General features: G+C 45.2%; 1 protein-coding gene across 2 annotated transcripts in view; it reads right to left on the bottom strand.

Moving 5' to 3' along the window:
* The window catches only part of phf12b (PHD finger protein 12b), a 45,154-nt gene that overhangs the window by 18,766 nt on the left and 9,667 nt on the right, over positions 1-16,721 (bottom strand). The window contains exons 9-10 of one of the 2 annotated variants that reach the window (XM_088380457.1): positions 9,523-9,780; positions 9,093-9,390 (exon numbers count right to left, since the gene is read on the bottom strand). In XM_088380457.1, the coding sequence (XP_088236583.1) occupies positions 9,093-9,390; positions 9,523-9,780 (556 nt within the window). Of the gene's footprint in view, positions 1-9,092; positions 9,781-16,721 lie in introns of both variants that reach the window. The other variant, XM_088380455.1, reaches the window with a different exon arrangement.

Raw genomic sequence — 16,721 nt, 5'->3', positions numbered from 1 at the left:
TCTGAGATATTCAACCCATTTCGCCGAGAGATCCGACCTGCTCCTAAAAATGTAAAAGCAGACGTGTGGAATCATTTTGAATTCTACAATGTTGACGGAGGAAATTAATTGGACAAAAGCTACGTTGTATGCAAGATTTGTCGCACTAAAATAAAATACTTTGGCAATACAACGAATATGACAAGTCACACAGCACGATTCCACCCGACAGAGGAGGTGAGAAAGCCGGCTGCTGCTGTTGCCACTCGCAGCCAGAGAACAATTGAGGACGCTCTGAGTAAGCTGCCAAACACATCGCAAAAGGCCAAGCGAATTACAAAAGGCATCGCGGAATTCATTGCAATGGGTTTGCAACCGTACTCGGTTGTAGAGAATCGGGGATTTCGGAGAATGATGGAGGCAACGGAGCCGAGGTACGTCATCCCATCCCGACGCTATTTCACCGACACAGCCGTCCCGGCACTCTACAAGCATACTAAAGCAGAAATAACATCATCGCTGTTGAATGCAGACCAAGCCACCGTTACATGTGATGCGTGGACGTCTGTAGCCACCGAGTCATTTGTTACTCTAACTGCGCATTTCATAACCGATGAGTGGGAGCTAAAAGCACACGTACTTCAAACAAGAGCAATGCATAAAAGCCACATTCAGTGAGACAAAAAGAAATGTGGAAAAAATGCATCATATACATAAATTAAAAATGCATCAATAATCGTTTTATAATCGAATTGTCGCCTCTGAATCGTAATCAAATCGTGAGGTGCCTCAAGATTCCCACCCCTTTTAGTGACTACTACCCAGTAAAGCTTATATTGACTCTTTCTATCCTACACAAGCCATCCACTAAGTGGCTCTTCAACACATCCCTTTTAAAAGATCCGGAATTAGATATCTAGAAAGAAGAGTGGATGTCCTTAAATGACTCTCCAGAGTCATCAGCATCATTACTCTGGGAAACAGGAAAGGCAGTAATAAGAGGTAAAATTATTTCATTTTCTAATCATAAACACAAGAAGGAAAAAGAAGCAGAAGCTCATTTAGAGAAAAAATTAAATAGAAATAATCCATGCCAACAACACAAAAGAAGCTACTCTTAAAGAATTAAGACAATATGAATCCCAACAAAATGAAATTATGAACGGAAAAAAAAACAAATTCCTAATTTGTAGACTCAGACAGGAGACCTTCCATCATGGCAACAAATCTGGGAAATACCTGGCAAATCAAATTAAAAGAAACAAAAAGAAATCAAGTATTGTCACCATTAGGAAAGCAAAATAATGTACCAAAATAACACTTTCCAAAATTATTACAGCAAATTATACTCCTCAGACATAGATCCTAATCAAGAAAACATAAATCAATTCTTAAATAATATTCATCTTCCTGGGCTTAACCAAGAACAAATTGCCACTCTTGACACACCAATAATCGAAAAAGAACGACATTTAGCCCTCAAAAAATGCCTAACAATAAAGCACCTAGTCTAGATGAATTTCCTGCTGAGTTTTATAAACACTTCTAGTCCACACTGTCTCCATTATTCATGCAAGTAATAACAGATATAAAACGAACATCAAAGCTTCCAATGCATATGAATACAGCCTTGAAATCCTGCTTTGGTACACTGTTGTGGTGTGCAGAAACTGTCCCATCACTGAGAAATTAAGTACCGTATTTATTCTAATTATCGCCCAGGACGTCATGTTATCGCGATCGTCTTGTTCGAGCGCACGCTCCGATAACGTAATTGTGTGAGGATATTGTAGCGGAGTGACGAGTGTAATTGTATCATAGTTTATGGAGAAAACCAATTTAAAAAGGGACATTCGACGTGCTGTCAAATCAGTAATATTTAAACTTGCGCAATGACGTCGGCATGCAGTCGCGGAGGAAAACGTACGTTTTGGGGGGCAGTTTTAGCAGCATGGGCGATAATTAGCGGTATCAATATTTTTTATTTATGTCATCGCTAACACACACTGGGCGATTATTAGAATATGGGCGATAATTGGAATAAATACGGTAATTTCCATTTTAAAGTTAAAGTCCCAATGATTGTCACACACACAAGTGAGTGCGGTGAAATTTGTCTCTGCATTTAACCCATCCCCGAAGAGAGCAATGGGCAGCAGCGGTGTCGCGCCCGGGAATCATTTGGTGATCTAACCCCCCAATTCCAACCCTTAATGCTGAGTGCCAAGTAGGGAGGCAATGGGTCCCATTTTTATAGTCTTTGGTATGACCCAGCCAGGGTTTGAACCCACAACCTTACAGTCTCAGGGCGGACACTCTACCACTAGGCCACTGAGCTGGTAGGGGGTAACTGGCTACCCACCAGAATAATTCCTTTGGAACTGGCACTATGTCAATGTGTTCATCAGGAAGAAGTACTTCCCCTTGACAGAACTTAAGAAGTCCATCACTCACATCACTTTTTGTACAAATTTACTGATAAAACTGATCAACCCCAACCTATTTCAGCAAATGTTGCCTCTCGTAAAAGTATCAGTGGGGACGCCAGTGAAAATTGGACATTGTTAAGAATTTATTATTCGTTATTGGTGCAACTATACCACTGAATGATCCAGCATGACACATTCTCATGATTTTAAAAGATATAACTGAACTTATAGTAGCACCCATCACTACTGAGGAAAGTATTTGCTACCTCGACATGCTGATATCAGAACACCGTCACAGGCTGTTGGAAGTTTTCCCAGATCAAAAATGTATTCCAAAGCACAATTTTTTGGAGCATTATCCTGATTCGATTTGAGGGTTTGGTCCTTTGGTTAGCCTCTGGACTATGCGATTTCAGGCAAAACATAGCTTTTTTAAGCAAGTTGTTAGACACACAAAACATTTCAGAACTGTATTAATGTCACTTGCCTCAGCACCAAATGATGATAGCATACAGTTCACAAGAAAATACTTCGAAACCTGCAGTGTGTGTCACAAAAATATCTCTTCCAATAGACCAGTCCCTCTCAAATAGTGGGGCGTGCCCCCCAAGGTGGGCGGCGTGTGACACCAGGGAACATACTTTTCTTTTGGCTGTACTAGATTAAAGGGTAATTAGACATCCACTGCAGTAGGTGGGAGTGGCGGTATCACTGTAAGAGTGTGCGCAAGGAGTATTCGCTCTACAGTGTGGAGCGCACGGAACATACGCACAAACAGCATAGAGCAGGCGATAAAAAGTGCAGTGGGACACCATGGAAAGATATTTAACAGGGTTGAAAAGAATGTCAGCGAGAGACAGAGATAAGAGAATTGAGAGTCACACAAAAGCTAAGACAAGGAAATATGATGAAGCGTACGTAGCGCTCGGCTTCAGTGTGACTACGATGGGAGACGAGGAAATACCGGTGTGTTTACTGTGCCTTACAATGTTGGCAGCGGTCAGTATGAAGCCAAATAAATTAAGGCAGCACTTAAAGTCATTGCACCCCAATCACGCTGATAAGATGCTTAAGGTTATTCAGCAAAAACGGGCTGAATATTGCCAACAATCATCTCACTTTGTGAATGCTACTTCAGTCAATCAGCAAGCACTGTAAGCATCATATAAAGTAGCGTACCAAATTGCTTAGTGCAGAAAAAAAAAACACACCATTGCAGAAGAGCTGATACTACCTGCAGCCGTGGATATGGCCTCTGTCATGCTGCCTCATTTTGATTAAAAAAACAGCACAAATTGTTTTATTCAGTTTTGTTTTGTAGGTTAGAATGTTTTATATATTGTGCTCCTGAGTTAATGTTGCTGATTACTTTGAATTGAATATTATTTATTGCTGTTATTTAATTTAATATTATGTATGTTTATTATTATTTTATTGTATTTTATTTCAGCATAAAATGGCAGTTGGTCACGAATTTTTACATAATTTAATAATAATTAATTTAAATAATTATAATTTATTTTTTAATTTTAGGCAAAGTGATGCACATTGAATCTGTTCTGTTACAGACTAAAAAACAATGTTATTTATGAAGTTATTCTTTAATGTAAGATGATCTTTCTTTTTCATTTATTTTTTGTTTTCTTTAATGTACAAGCATGGGGGGCACGAAATTTTTCTTCTCCCTAGGGGGGGCATCACAGAAAATTATTGAGAAGCACTGCATTAGACATACGAATACAGCAATCTTTCATGGCAATTTATCCAACACAAACTTCTTTGAATTTGACCAATGTGTCCATACTCCATGAAACTAAATATGCTGCTGGGATGGTTTTGCCTTAAGGGTCAACTTGTGGTTTACCTGATTTTATTATGATTTCCCAGAGTGTTATTGTAGCACTATCAGTTTCATTGTGAAAATGCTCAACAGCTAGTATGATGAACATTTTAGGGCATTTATTTTAGACCACTCCGAGAAAATGTCCCTGTTAAAGCACAGTTAACATGGAGACAGGAATCCATTGTTGGAGAAAAACTCATGGTTACATTGAAACGTCACATTGTTTGCCAGTGGTAGGCGATGAGTCTGATTCTTAAAAACATCATCCTTCTGTCGGGTTAATTTTATTTTTTGTTTCTGTCCAGGTGGATTTGGTTGCCTTGAAAGTTATTATTAAACATCAAAATGAAAAGCTTAGACTGTCCGCAGGAATACCCAGTACTGTGGAACAGTTACATGAGACTGTAAAAGAGAGTTGGATTCACTGAGGATTTTATCCTGCATTATTTGGATGAGGACTTTGGTGATTACTTCATTCTCCATTCGACCAACCAGATTAAGCACAAGAGGACAATCAAAGTTGTGATTATACCATCTGTGATTCTTACATTGACTGCATTGACTGAAAACCAGGCAGATGTAATGAATGACAGTTCTAGCTTTGCTACCGATACAACAGCCGATAGTGTCTTCAAAAGACACAATTATCCTCTCTCCACCTAAGACAACATCATGACCAAATAAAATCAGCATTTCACTTTCTCTGTGGCAATAGGGGCAGTACTGAGGAATGCTAATGAAGAATTTCTCAAAGATGGTACTGTACTTCACAATCAATCAATCAATCAATCAATCAATCAATCAATCAATCAATCAATCAATCAAACATCATGGAAAAATTAGCTGACTACATGTACACACCCTCCCCCACGGGCCTTCGGTGAGGTGGCAGAGGCTGTAGTCAAAAAACATCCATGCCTGTCAAAGCTCGGCAATCGTAATAGCTGGCTTGGATGGATGTATAGTCTCAAATACTAGATGGGAAATTACAGGTCGAAGATCAGAAACCTTGGATTGGAAAGCACAGAAAGTAGAGGTGGTGTTTCTACCTCACTATCGTGCAGGAGACAGTAAGGAAAGACAAGAGCTGGACCGAAACCAACTAATCGAGGAATCAAAGAAGAAAGACAGCAGTCATTAAGGAGTTGATGTTCAGAACTTTTGCACATAGGAGACATGTCATCCTACAGATGAGCATCGGTGACATCAAGGAATGGTGGCCCACCTTGTTTGATGTTTCGCAAGTGAGTAATTAGAATTGTTGTCACAGAATGGTCAACATATATTGTGGACTGAAACCTGCATGTTTCACAGCTATACATTCGACCGCACTTCATTTGTAAGACCTGTGTCATCTAATGCAATCAAATCGACAGCTTTGCCACATCAAAGTATATTTATCACCTTTCTGACAATATCAACAAAACTGAAAATGTATAAGCTAAGAAGAGAATTTATGGCACACCTCTTGTACAGGGTTGCATTAGATAGGTGTATCTAATAAAGTGCCTGGTGACAATAGACACAATAGATGAGTCACCAGTTCTTATATTTCCTCTTTTCTCATCTCTGTCTTACAGGTTAGTGCAGAGTTTCAAAGGATCGCCACACAGCAGAGTTTCAAAGGATCGCCACACTGATTCTTGAGCCAAAATTAATGGCAATGTTGGACTCCTATACACCTTAACTGCTGTCCTTGTTTCAAGCAAAGACAGGTGCTGCAGGAGAGAGACATTGGGCACGAATGAGTCTTCTACATTAGGTATTAAAATGTATCCTCCACCAATGCAATTCATATTTAAACTGCAAGAATAATAACTCTACCTGTCTCATTCACATTTTCCTCCTTTCAGTGAATTACTGTCAATAATTACATAGTCATATCCTAATCAGATAACTTATCTTTATCTTTCCTATGACACTCCCTTATTCCTCCTCCTATCTTCCAGCTTTCCTTAAAAGCAGGGCTGTGGACTCGGACTGATTTTGACCGAGTCCACCGAGTCCGACAATAAAAAAAATACGTTCAATTTTATTTTCATCATGCTGCTGAGAATGTGCGGAGAAATACTGTCCACAGCCCTGCTTACGATCAATGCGGCCAGCTGAGTTGCATTTAGGCTAATGTTTACATTATGTACCAATGTCAAGGACGATTATGTCACCCAGCTTATATCATTGATGTGTTTCGATAGTTGTGGGGTCGTCACTAATTATTTGTGTTTAGATAAATGTCTGAGCTATAATGGTGTAATTAATGATTAAAAAATATTATCTTACATGTCCTGTGTTTCAGAATGGTTATTTAATTGGGCGAGAGTGTGTGTTTTCAAGCGTTTTGCCTCATGCCAATGGCACTCAGGGCTAAGGGTGGGCTTCAATTACTATTTTGGTAAAGCCACGCATTTAATACCATGTCAAATAATATATTACAGTGTAGGTTATGTTCCAATGTATCCACCTCTATCGGTTAAATTGTCAACCGTACATTTATGACTACGCCATGAGTGATCTACGTTATGAACTAGCACAACTCCGGTAGGGCAGGGAAAATGTTATCGATCCGACGTCCGATTGGAATGTCGCCTCACATTTACGTCCGCGCTCTCAGTAAGGGATCCTATATAAACCGAACCAGCCAGTGTGAAAGCAGTTGCGTTCGTTCTGGTAGATTTTGATCTAAATTAGCCTTGAATAAAGACTAAGCAGTCACATGAATTAACAGAAAAAATGGACAGCCGGACTCGGACTCGGTGGTCAAGAGGCCGGACTCGGACTTGGACTCGGTGCAAAAATCCGACTGAGTCCACAGCCCTGTTTAAAAGTTCCTTCTTTTTTTCCTTAATTTTCTGTCCCTCAATCTCTCAAGAATTCTCAAGAAATACCTCCGTATGTAGTTGCTGGTCATTGATCAGAAGATTAACTACCGTAATTTCCGCAGCATAAGGTGCTTCGGGTTAAAAGGCACAAACTCAATTTGCAGGGTCTATTTTGTATTTGATCCACACATAGGGTGCACCGCATTATAGGGCGCATGCATACCATGATTTACGGTAAACAAAAATAAAACGTCACGGGAGTAAGAAAGTGAGTTCGGTTGTACTTTATTCTACTGTTTAACCATGTACTCTACAGTACTTACATTATTGTTAATCGATATTCATACGCAAATCTGTCCACGTCCTCATCTTCCGTATCCAAATTAAACAGTTGGGCAAGTTTGCCATTAAACATGCCAAGTTCCTCCTCGCCATTGTCTCGTTGCTCTTATGCAATGATCCTGACTTTCGAGAAAGCTCTAATTGTGCCTCGTAAGCACGTCTCGTTGCCTGTGCCATTTTAGAGGGTCCTAATGCTGTTTTCGTTGCACAAACGATAGTATTTATTTATCAATGGCGGCGGAGGTAGGTGCTCAACGTGTAACATACAGTCCTCTGATTGGTTCACCGCCCCAATCGACATAAAACCTAATGTCCTCTGATTGGTTCATCGGGTCTACATATTACGCTTGTATATTACGTCTCTGTGTGGCGGAAGCAACACAAAACAACTTTACAGATTTTGGAATTTGGCCCACACAAAAGGTGCACCTTATTAAAAGGTGCACCTTTGTTTTTTTGAGAAAATTAAAGGCTTTTAAGTGCGCTTTATGGTGCGGAAAATACAGTAAATGTAACATATTTATTCTGATATGTGATAGTCCAGTATATTTTAAAAACAAAATCTGAGTCAGTGTAGTAGATTTGTTTTGTTTAATAATAATCTCATCTTCAGTTGCATTTACTCCACATATTAATTATATCTACTCAATTTTTTGAGTGATTGGAATTTAGGATTACTATTGTATTACTTAAAATTCTAATTAAATCAACTCAATTTTATATTTCATGGAACTCAATCTAGTTGAGTACCATCTACTTAATTCTTTAAATACATTTACTTAATTCATGATGTATATATCAATGATTTCACAGCTTTCAAATTTACTCAATACTTTTAAGTTTAAAATGTTACACAGATTAAAACGAGTGGAGCATGGTTTATGTTTTTAGATTGTGGATTTTCGTTTTTTGCGGGTGGTCCTGGAACGCATCTCCCGCGAAAAACTGTATAATGTTTAGGGTCCTGCCTTTATTTGATATTGTGTGTATTATGTGTGTCTGTGTGTATTGCTAAAATATCACTGCTCAGTAAAATAAAAAAAAAATCCTGCGTGCAGTCTCACTGTATACTTCCCTGACGGAAAAAAATAGACAAAAATAGGAAATCTCAATTATTTCAAGAAATACATTTCTATTGGTTGGTAGATATTTGAATGGGATGCGATGGAAAATTTTGATGCAACTAACTTTACCTGCCAAAAAAAAAGGCACATCAGGGCAACCTGTGTAAAAATTTAGTCCTGAATTTAGCTCTGTATATGTATTAAAGTGAAATTATTGTACAGTTTGGATAAGTTAACATCCCTTGGCACAATTTGTAAACAGAGTAGCAGACCTGTAGCCATTTTTACCTGTGTGTCAATGTGTCTATTATCAGGCCAAACATTCAAAGCTAACGTTTTGATCAGCGCCATTCGAGTGATTTCAGTTACTCTAATAATTCAAAGTGTAGTCACGATTATGTCGTAAAATCAGTTGACCAATAATGTCTTAAAAAGCTCAGTCATATTTACTAAAATTTGCTAATATTCCTTAAATTCTGTCTGGGTATGTAAACTTATGAGCAGATCTATACATGCATTTGCTTTCACAGTCATAACGAACAGCCCTGTCAGGAAGGCCATACAACAACATGGCACGTGACAAAAAGAAGTGTGACAACCTTGCCATAGTGTTTACCTGGATTTGATGATGGCGATTCAGCGTTGTTTGGACATTGCTCTTGGCTGGTAATGGTGTCAGAGGGCTTGATGTTGTTGCTCATACTCTCAATCTGGAGCTCTGCCTGGGGCCTATGGTTCTGCGTGTTGCTTTGAGAGCACATAATTGTGGATACAGGGTGATGTTTTGGACTGCAAGCTTCTGTAGCGCTCTCAGGCTCCTTTTTCAGTGTTTCTGTTCCTATGTGGTTCACCAGGTCACAGGCAGCTGATTCAATGGTGTCTGTGCAGGGCTTCAGTCTGTGCTGTTGGACTTCCTGTACGCAATACTGGGATTCACTGTTACAGTCTAATGGTCCATTTGCTATGTAAGGGTGACACTCCTCTGGTAGAGGTCCATTATGTTTAGTACAGCTCTGGCAGGGTGGCATGTTGCATTTAGAACCAACCTGCTGTGATAATGTGTCCCGTGTTAGAGAGGGCCCATCTGGGTCATCAGATGTACTGCAAAGTTTAGAGCACGGGCCAGGAGAAGAAGACCTTTGTAAAGAAGGTTTTCTTCTCACATCCTCTGGCACTGTACAAAATTTACACACATCTTTATCGTCAGAATCCAACTGTGCGGATGGTGGCTTGGATGAAGTATTCTGCTTGGTGGACAAGTGTCGCATGATGCTGCACTGGAGTGCGATGACATCCTGAAGCCACTGTTTGAAACATCAAGACAAAATTTTAATTAAAATATTCAATTCTATGTATCATGGTATATTTATCTATGAAAGGGCTGCTTATATATGCATTTTCAGGCCTTATATTGAGACATATTTAAGCCCAATTTGCATAACATCTTACAAGACGTGAAAAATTGCTTGTATACAATAGTGCCTACCTACTCCTCAAATGTGAGTATATAATCTTTTGTGAGATGCCCAATTCTGGTAATGAGTCTGTATTTGACACCTAATAATACATGATGCCTCCCCTGCGAAGGGTTTCTCCTCCCAAAATGTGGCTGCTAGGCAGGGCAAAGATCTGAAACATTCAGACCACAGAAGAACTACACTGTATGGAAAAAGTGCAGAATCTATGAGTTTTGTTCACGCTGTCTTTATGGGTGGTCACCATCCATCCATCCATCCATCCATCTTCTTCCGTTTATCCGGGGTCGGGTCGCGGGGGCAGCAGCTTTAGGAGGGACTCCCAGACTTCCCTCTCCCCAGCCACTTCATCCAGCTCATCCCGGGGGATCCCAAGGCGTTCCCAGGCCAGCTGAGAGACATAGTCTCTCCAGCGCGTCCTGGGTCGTCCCCGGGGTCTCCTACCGGTGGGACATGCCCGGAACACCTCCCCAGGGAGGCGTCCAGGAGGCATCCTGATAAGATGCCCGAGCCACCTCATCTGGCTCCTCTCAACGTGGAGGAGTAGCGACTCTACTCCGAGTCTCTCCCGGATGACCGAGCTTCTCACCCTATCTCTAAGGGAGAGCCCGGACATCCTGCGGAGAAAACTCATTTCGGCCGCTTGTATCCGAGATCTCGTTCTTTCGGTCACGACCCATAGCTCGTGACCATAGGTGAGGGTAGGAGCGTAAATCGACCGGTAAATTGAGAGCTTTGCCTTTTGGCTCAGCTCCCTCTTCACCACAACGGACCGGTACAGGGTCCACATTACTGCCGACGCTGCACCGATCCGCCTGTCGATCTCACGCTCCATCCTCCCCTCACTCGTGAACAAGACTCCAAGATACTTGAACTCCTCCACTTGGGGCAGGATCTCATCCCCGATCCGGAGAGGGCATTCCACCCTTTTCCGATCGAGGACCATGGACTCGGATTTGGAGGTGCTGACCCTCATCCCGACCGCTTCACACTCGGCTGCGAATCGTTCCAGCAAGAGCTGGAGATCACGGCCTGAAGAAGCCAACAGCACCACGTCATCTGCAAAAAGCAGAGACGCGATGCTGAGGTCCCCAAACCGGACCCCCTCAACGCCTCGGCTGCGCCTAGAAATTCTGTCCATAAAAATTATGAACAGAATCGGTGACAAAGGGCAGCCTTGGCGGAGTCCAACCCTCACTGGGAACGAATCCGTCTTACTGCAGGAAATGCGGACCAGACTCTGGCATCGGTGATACAGGGACTGAACCGCCCTTATCAGTTGGCTCGGCACCCCGTACTCCCGAAGCACCCTCCACAGAACCTCCCGAGGGACACGGTCGAACGCCTTCTCCAAGTCCACAAAACACATGTGGACTGGTTGGGCGAACTCCCATGCACCCTCGAGGATCCTGCCGAGGGTGTAGAGCTGGTCCACTTTTCCACGGCCAGGACGAAAGCCACACTGCTCCTCCTGAATCCGAGGTTCGACCTCCCGACGGACCCTCCTCTCCAGCACCCCTGAATAGACCTTACCAGGGAGGCTGAGGAGTGTGATTCCCCTGTAATTGGAACACACTATCCGGTCCCCCTTCTTAAAGAGGGGAACCACCACCCCAGTCTGCCAATCCAGAGGCACTGTCCCCGATGTCCACGCAACGTTGTAGAGGCGTGTCAGCCATGACAGCCCCACAACATCCAGAGCCTTTAAGAACTCCGGGCGGATCTCATCCACCCCCGGGGCCTTGCCACCGAGGAGTTTTTTGACTACCTCAGTGACTTCGACCCCAGAGATTGGAGAATCCGCCTCAGAGTCTCCAGGCCCTGCTTCCTCAATGGAAGGCGTGTAGGTGGAATTGAGGAGGTATTCTCCCCACCGACTCACGACGTCCCGAGTCGAGGTCAGCAGCACGCCATCCCCACTGTAAACAGTGTTGACGTTGCACTGCTTCCCCCTCCTGAGACGCCGGATGGTGGACCAGAATTTCCTCGAAGCCGTCCGAAAGTCATTCTCCATGGCCTCACCGAACTCCTCCCACGCCCGGGTTTTTGCCTCAGCAACCGCCGAAGCCGCGTTCCGCTTGGCCATCCGGTACCTGTCAGCTGCCTCCGGAGTCCCGCAGGCCAAAACGGCCCGATAGGACTCCTTCTTCAGCTTGACGTCATCCCTTACCGCCGGTGTCCACCAGCGGGTTCGGGGATTGCCGCCACGACAGGCACCAACGACCTTACGGCCACAGCTCCGGTCGGCCGCCTCAACAATGGAGGCGCGGAACATGGTCCACTCAGACTCAATGTCCCCCGCCTCCCCCGGGACGTGGGAAAAGCTCTGCCGGAGGTGGGAGTTGAAGCTCTTCCTGACAGGAGATTCTGCCAGACGTTCCCAGCAGACCCTCACAGAGCGTTTGGGTCTGCCAGGTCGGACCGGCATCTTCCCCCACCATCGGAGCCAACCCACCACCAGGTGGTGATCAGTTGACAGCTCCGCCCCTCTCTTCACCCAAGTGTCCAAAACATGCGGCCGCAAATCCGATGACACGACTACAGTCGATCATCGAACTGCGGCCTAGGGTGTCCTGGTGCCAAGTGCACACATGGACACCCTTATGTTTGAACATGGTGTTCATTATTGCAAATCCGTGTCGAGCACAGAAGTCCAACAATAGAACACCGCTCGGGTTCAGATCAGGGGGGCCGTTCCTCCCAATCACGCCCTTCCAGGTCTCACTGTCATTGCCCACGTGAGCATTGAAGTCACCCAGTAGAACGATAGAGTCCCCAGAAGGAGCGCTCTCCAGCACTTCCTCCAGGGACCCCAAGAAGGGTGGGTACTCTGAGCTGCTGTTTAGTGCATAGACACAAACAACAGTCAGGACCCGTCCCCCCACCCGAAGGCGGAGGGAGGCTACCCTCTCGTTCACCGGGGTGAACCCCAATGTGCAGGCGCCCAGCCGGGGGGCAATAAGTATACCCACACCTGCTCGACGCCTCTCACCGTGGGCAACTCCAGAGTGAAAGAGAGTCCAGCCCCTCTCGAGAGGGCTTGTACCGGAACCCAAACTGTGTGTGGAGGCTAGTCCGACTATATCTAGTCGGAATCTTTCTGCCTCGCACACCAGCTCGGGCTCCTTTCCAGCCAGAGAGGTGACATTCCATGTCCCAAGAGCCAGCTTCTGCAGCCGGGGATCAGACCGCCAAGGTCCCTGCCTTTGGCTGCCGCCCAGCTCACATTGCACCCGACCCCTTCGGCCCCTCCCACAGGTGGTGAGCCCATGGGAAGGGGGACCCACGTTTCCATTTCGGGCTATGCCCGGCCGGGCCCCATGGTCGATGGGTGGTCACGTGCAGCTAAAAAAAAACAGCTACTCAACAACTCTACCCCTTGTTGTAATGATAATGCAAAGTTCTACTAGGGATTGGCCCTGCAATACAGAGGGGTGAATAGTGGCTCATTCACATGAGAATAGACTACCCTCTGCTGGCAGTTTGGCTCACTACCACTCCTCAAGCACTTTCAAATAAAGGGGTGCGGCATCAAACTCGTATCAGCTCCTCACAATTAAAAAAATTGTATCAAACAACAAAATCTCAGTCACTTATGAGTGACACAGACAAGATATCTCTGTTCTTCTGCACTTTTTTTTAGTAAATTTGTTAGATCTAAACCAAAAAACAAACTACCGTATTTTCCGTACCATTAGGCAAAAGCCTTTAATTTTCTCCAAAAACGAAGGTGCGCCTTTTAATAAGGTGCGGCTTGGTTGTGGACTGAATTCCAAAATCTGGAAAGTTGTTTTGTGAGGCTTCCGTAGTATCAAAGTCAAAAGTCAAAGTCAGCTTTATTGTCAATTTCTCCACATGCCAAAGACACACGAAGAACCGAAATTTCGTTCCTCGCTATCCCACGGTGACAAGACATGGCCCACAATAGACAATCAAGTAAACAAGTAAACAACAGCGTGCTGAATAAATAATGAATAAATAACACAACAAATAAATAAGAGGAGCAAAAAGGAGCAAGTGAGCGTACAGCAGACATTCCAGAAAATAGCGCAACAGTGCTGCACGCTACGCAGAAGGGGGTAGCGAGTTCAGGGTCCTAACAGCCGGGAGAATGAAGCTGTTGGCGAGTCTGGTGGTGCGGGAGCGCAGGCTCCTGTACCTCTTCCCAGAGGGCAGAAGGTCAAACAAAGAGTGAGCTGGGTGACTCACATCACTCACAATCGCGGTTGCCTTGCAGGTGAGATGAGAGGTGTAAATGTCCTTCAGGGAAGGGAGCGAAGCACCAATAATCTTACCAGCCGTATTCACTATGCGCTGCAGGCAAGTTCTGTTCAGTGCAGCTACCACCCCAGACAGCATTGCAACTGATGAGGACGCTCTCAATGGTGCCACGGTAGAATGTAGACAGGACTGCCTGAGGAGCACATGTACGCCTGAGCTTCCGCAGGAAGTACAGGCGGCGCTGAGCTTTCTTTGCCAGTGATGCGGTGTTTGCGGACCAGGAGAGGTCCTCACTGATGTGCACCCCCAGGAACTTGGTGCAGCTAACCCTCTCCACCACAGCACCGTCGATGATCAGCGGCAGGTGTTTTGTGTGACCCTTCCGGAAGTTAACAACGATTTCCTTGGTCTTGTTTACGTTCAGCAGGGGGTTGTTGTCCTTGCACCACGTGGTCAGAAGGTCAATTTCCGACCTGGACCGAGTCTCGTCGCCCTTCGTGATGAGACCCACCAGAGTCGTGTCGTCAGCAAACTTTCACTATGCGGTTGTCGCTGTAGGTCGCAGTGCAGTCATGCGTCAGCAGGGTGAAGAGCAATGGACTGAGCACGCAGCCCTGGGGGGCCCCCGTGCTCAGCGTGATGCTGGCGGAGATTTTGTCGCCAACACGCACTACCTGAGGCCTCTGACAGAGGAAGTCCAGTACCCAGTTGCAGAGGGAGGTACTGAGGCCCAGCTCGTCGAGTTTGAAGATGAGTCGCTGCAGCACAATGGTGTTGAAGGCAGAGCTGAAGTCCACAAACAGCAATCTCACATATGAGTCCTTTCTCTCCAGGTGGGTGAGGGTCGAGTGAAGGGCAGAGCAGATGGCATCCTCAGAGGACCGTTTGGCACGGTACGCAAACTGGAAAGGGTCAATGGTGGGGGGGAGAACGGATTTGATGTGCTCCATGACAAGCCGCTCAAACCACTTCATGATGATGGGCGTCAGTGCCACGGGGCGGTAGTCATTAAAGCAGGACGGTGCAGGTTTCTTCGGCACAGGAACGATGGTGGCAGCCTTGAAACACGAGGGGACGATGGCCTGCTGCAGGGAAACGTTAAAGATGTCCATGAAAACACCCGACAGCTCCCCAGCGCAGTCCTTCAGCTCTCGACCCGGGATGTTTTCAGGGCCCGCCGCCTTACGGGTGTCAATAGCGGCAAGCGCCCTCCTCACTCCGTCGGCAGAGAGGCGCAGGGGCTGCTCGTGTGGGGGGGGGGAGTGGTCTTCAGCGGGCAAGTGCTGTTCTGGGCGTCGAAGCGAGCAAAGAAGCGGTTCAGATCGTTGAGCAGACGGATGTTGCCCTCACAGCTCTGCGGCGCGGGCTTGTAGTCCGTGGTGGTCTGAATGCCTTGCCATAGGCTCCATGCGTCCCTGCTGTCTTTGAAGTGGGTGGTAATCTTGCAAGAGAATGCCCTCTTCGCTTCCTTGATGCTCCGGGACAGGTCGGCCCTCGCTGTTCTCAAGCTAGCCTCATCCCCGCTCTGAAAGCCTTGTCCCTGGCCCACGCAGGGAGCTTAATTTGGTCCGATCGCGCTACCGCAGCGTGCCGGGCGCTCATTGCTTGAAGAGCGTCTTTGTGTTTTAAGATGGCTTTACTGCTCCCACTTACTTTCTTTGGAGGCATGATTAGGGGTTAATACAATCCTCAAAGTAACGAAAATACAATAACAACGGAGTCAGTCGGTATCCTGTCATGTCTCGTCCCCAGTTTTGCTATGTGTCTAAGTTGCCATGGTTTCTGTTTGCGTCGTCCCTCCTGTGTCACCTCAATCAATTTAACCACAGTCACCTCTTGTTACCTGTTTTGTATTTAAGTCCTGTCTGCCCCTCACTCCCCATCGGATCAATGATGTCGTCAGGTCTGTTGTCGTACTGTCTTGCTGTCGTCATGTCCTGCTGTCTTCATGTTTCACGTCCCGGTCAGTCAGTTTGTTAAGTCATGTCAGTTTGCCTTTTGAGTTCCCTTCAATAAATACTGGTTCAAGCAGCATTTGTTCGCCCTGCTCCATCTGCTCCGTGACACATCCGGGCCGCGCGGTCGGGTTTTCTCGGGTCCTCCCGGCTCATCTCGCAAAGTTCGACCTCCAAATTTTGTCTGACAACCGAAGCAAAAAAATCTCAAATTTTTTGTTAGAATTCCGATTTGTTCGAGAACCAGGACATTCGAAAACCGAGGTTTGATAAATAAATACCGTGTTTTTCGGACTATAAGGCGTGTTTGTTTTTCATAGTTCATAGTTTCATAGTTATACTGAGGCGCAAATTATATGTGAATTTTTTCACAAATTTTAAAAATTCAAAAAAAAAAGTGAAACCGCGATGTAGCAAGGGATTACTGTAATTTGAATTTCAAGTGACATCAGCGGCGCGGCGGTTGTTTACATAAAGGACAAAGATTCGATCACGGGATGACGAAGGGCCCCACGTACTACCGGCATCATTAGCGGCTTTGTTTGTAAGTGACACGGAGGACGAAGAGTTTCAAGGATTTAATGATTTGGAGTG

This window comes from Syngnathus floridae, chromosome 7, assembly GCF_059516105.1.
Source record: "Syngnathus floridae isolate MCC-2025c chromosome 7, RoL_Sflo_1.0, whole genome shotgun sequence".
Lineage (NCBI taxonomy): Eukaryota > Metazoa > Chordata > Actinopteri > Syngnathiformes > Syngnathidae > Syngnathus > Syngnathus floridae.
Note: the sequence above shows the minus strand (reverse complement) of the source record. Positions and strands in the feature narration are given on the sequence as shown.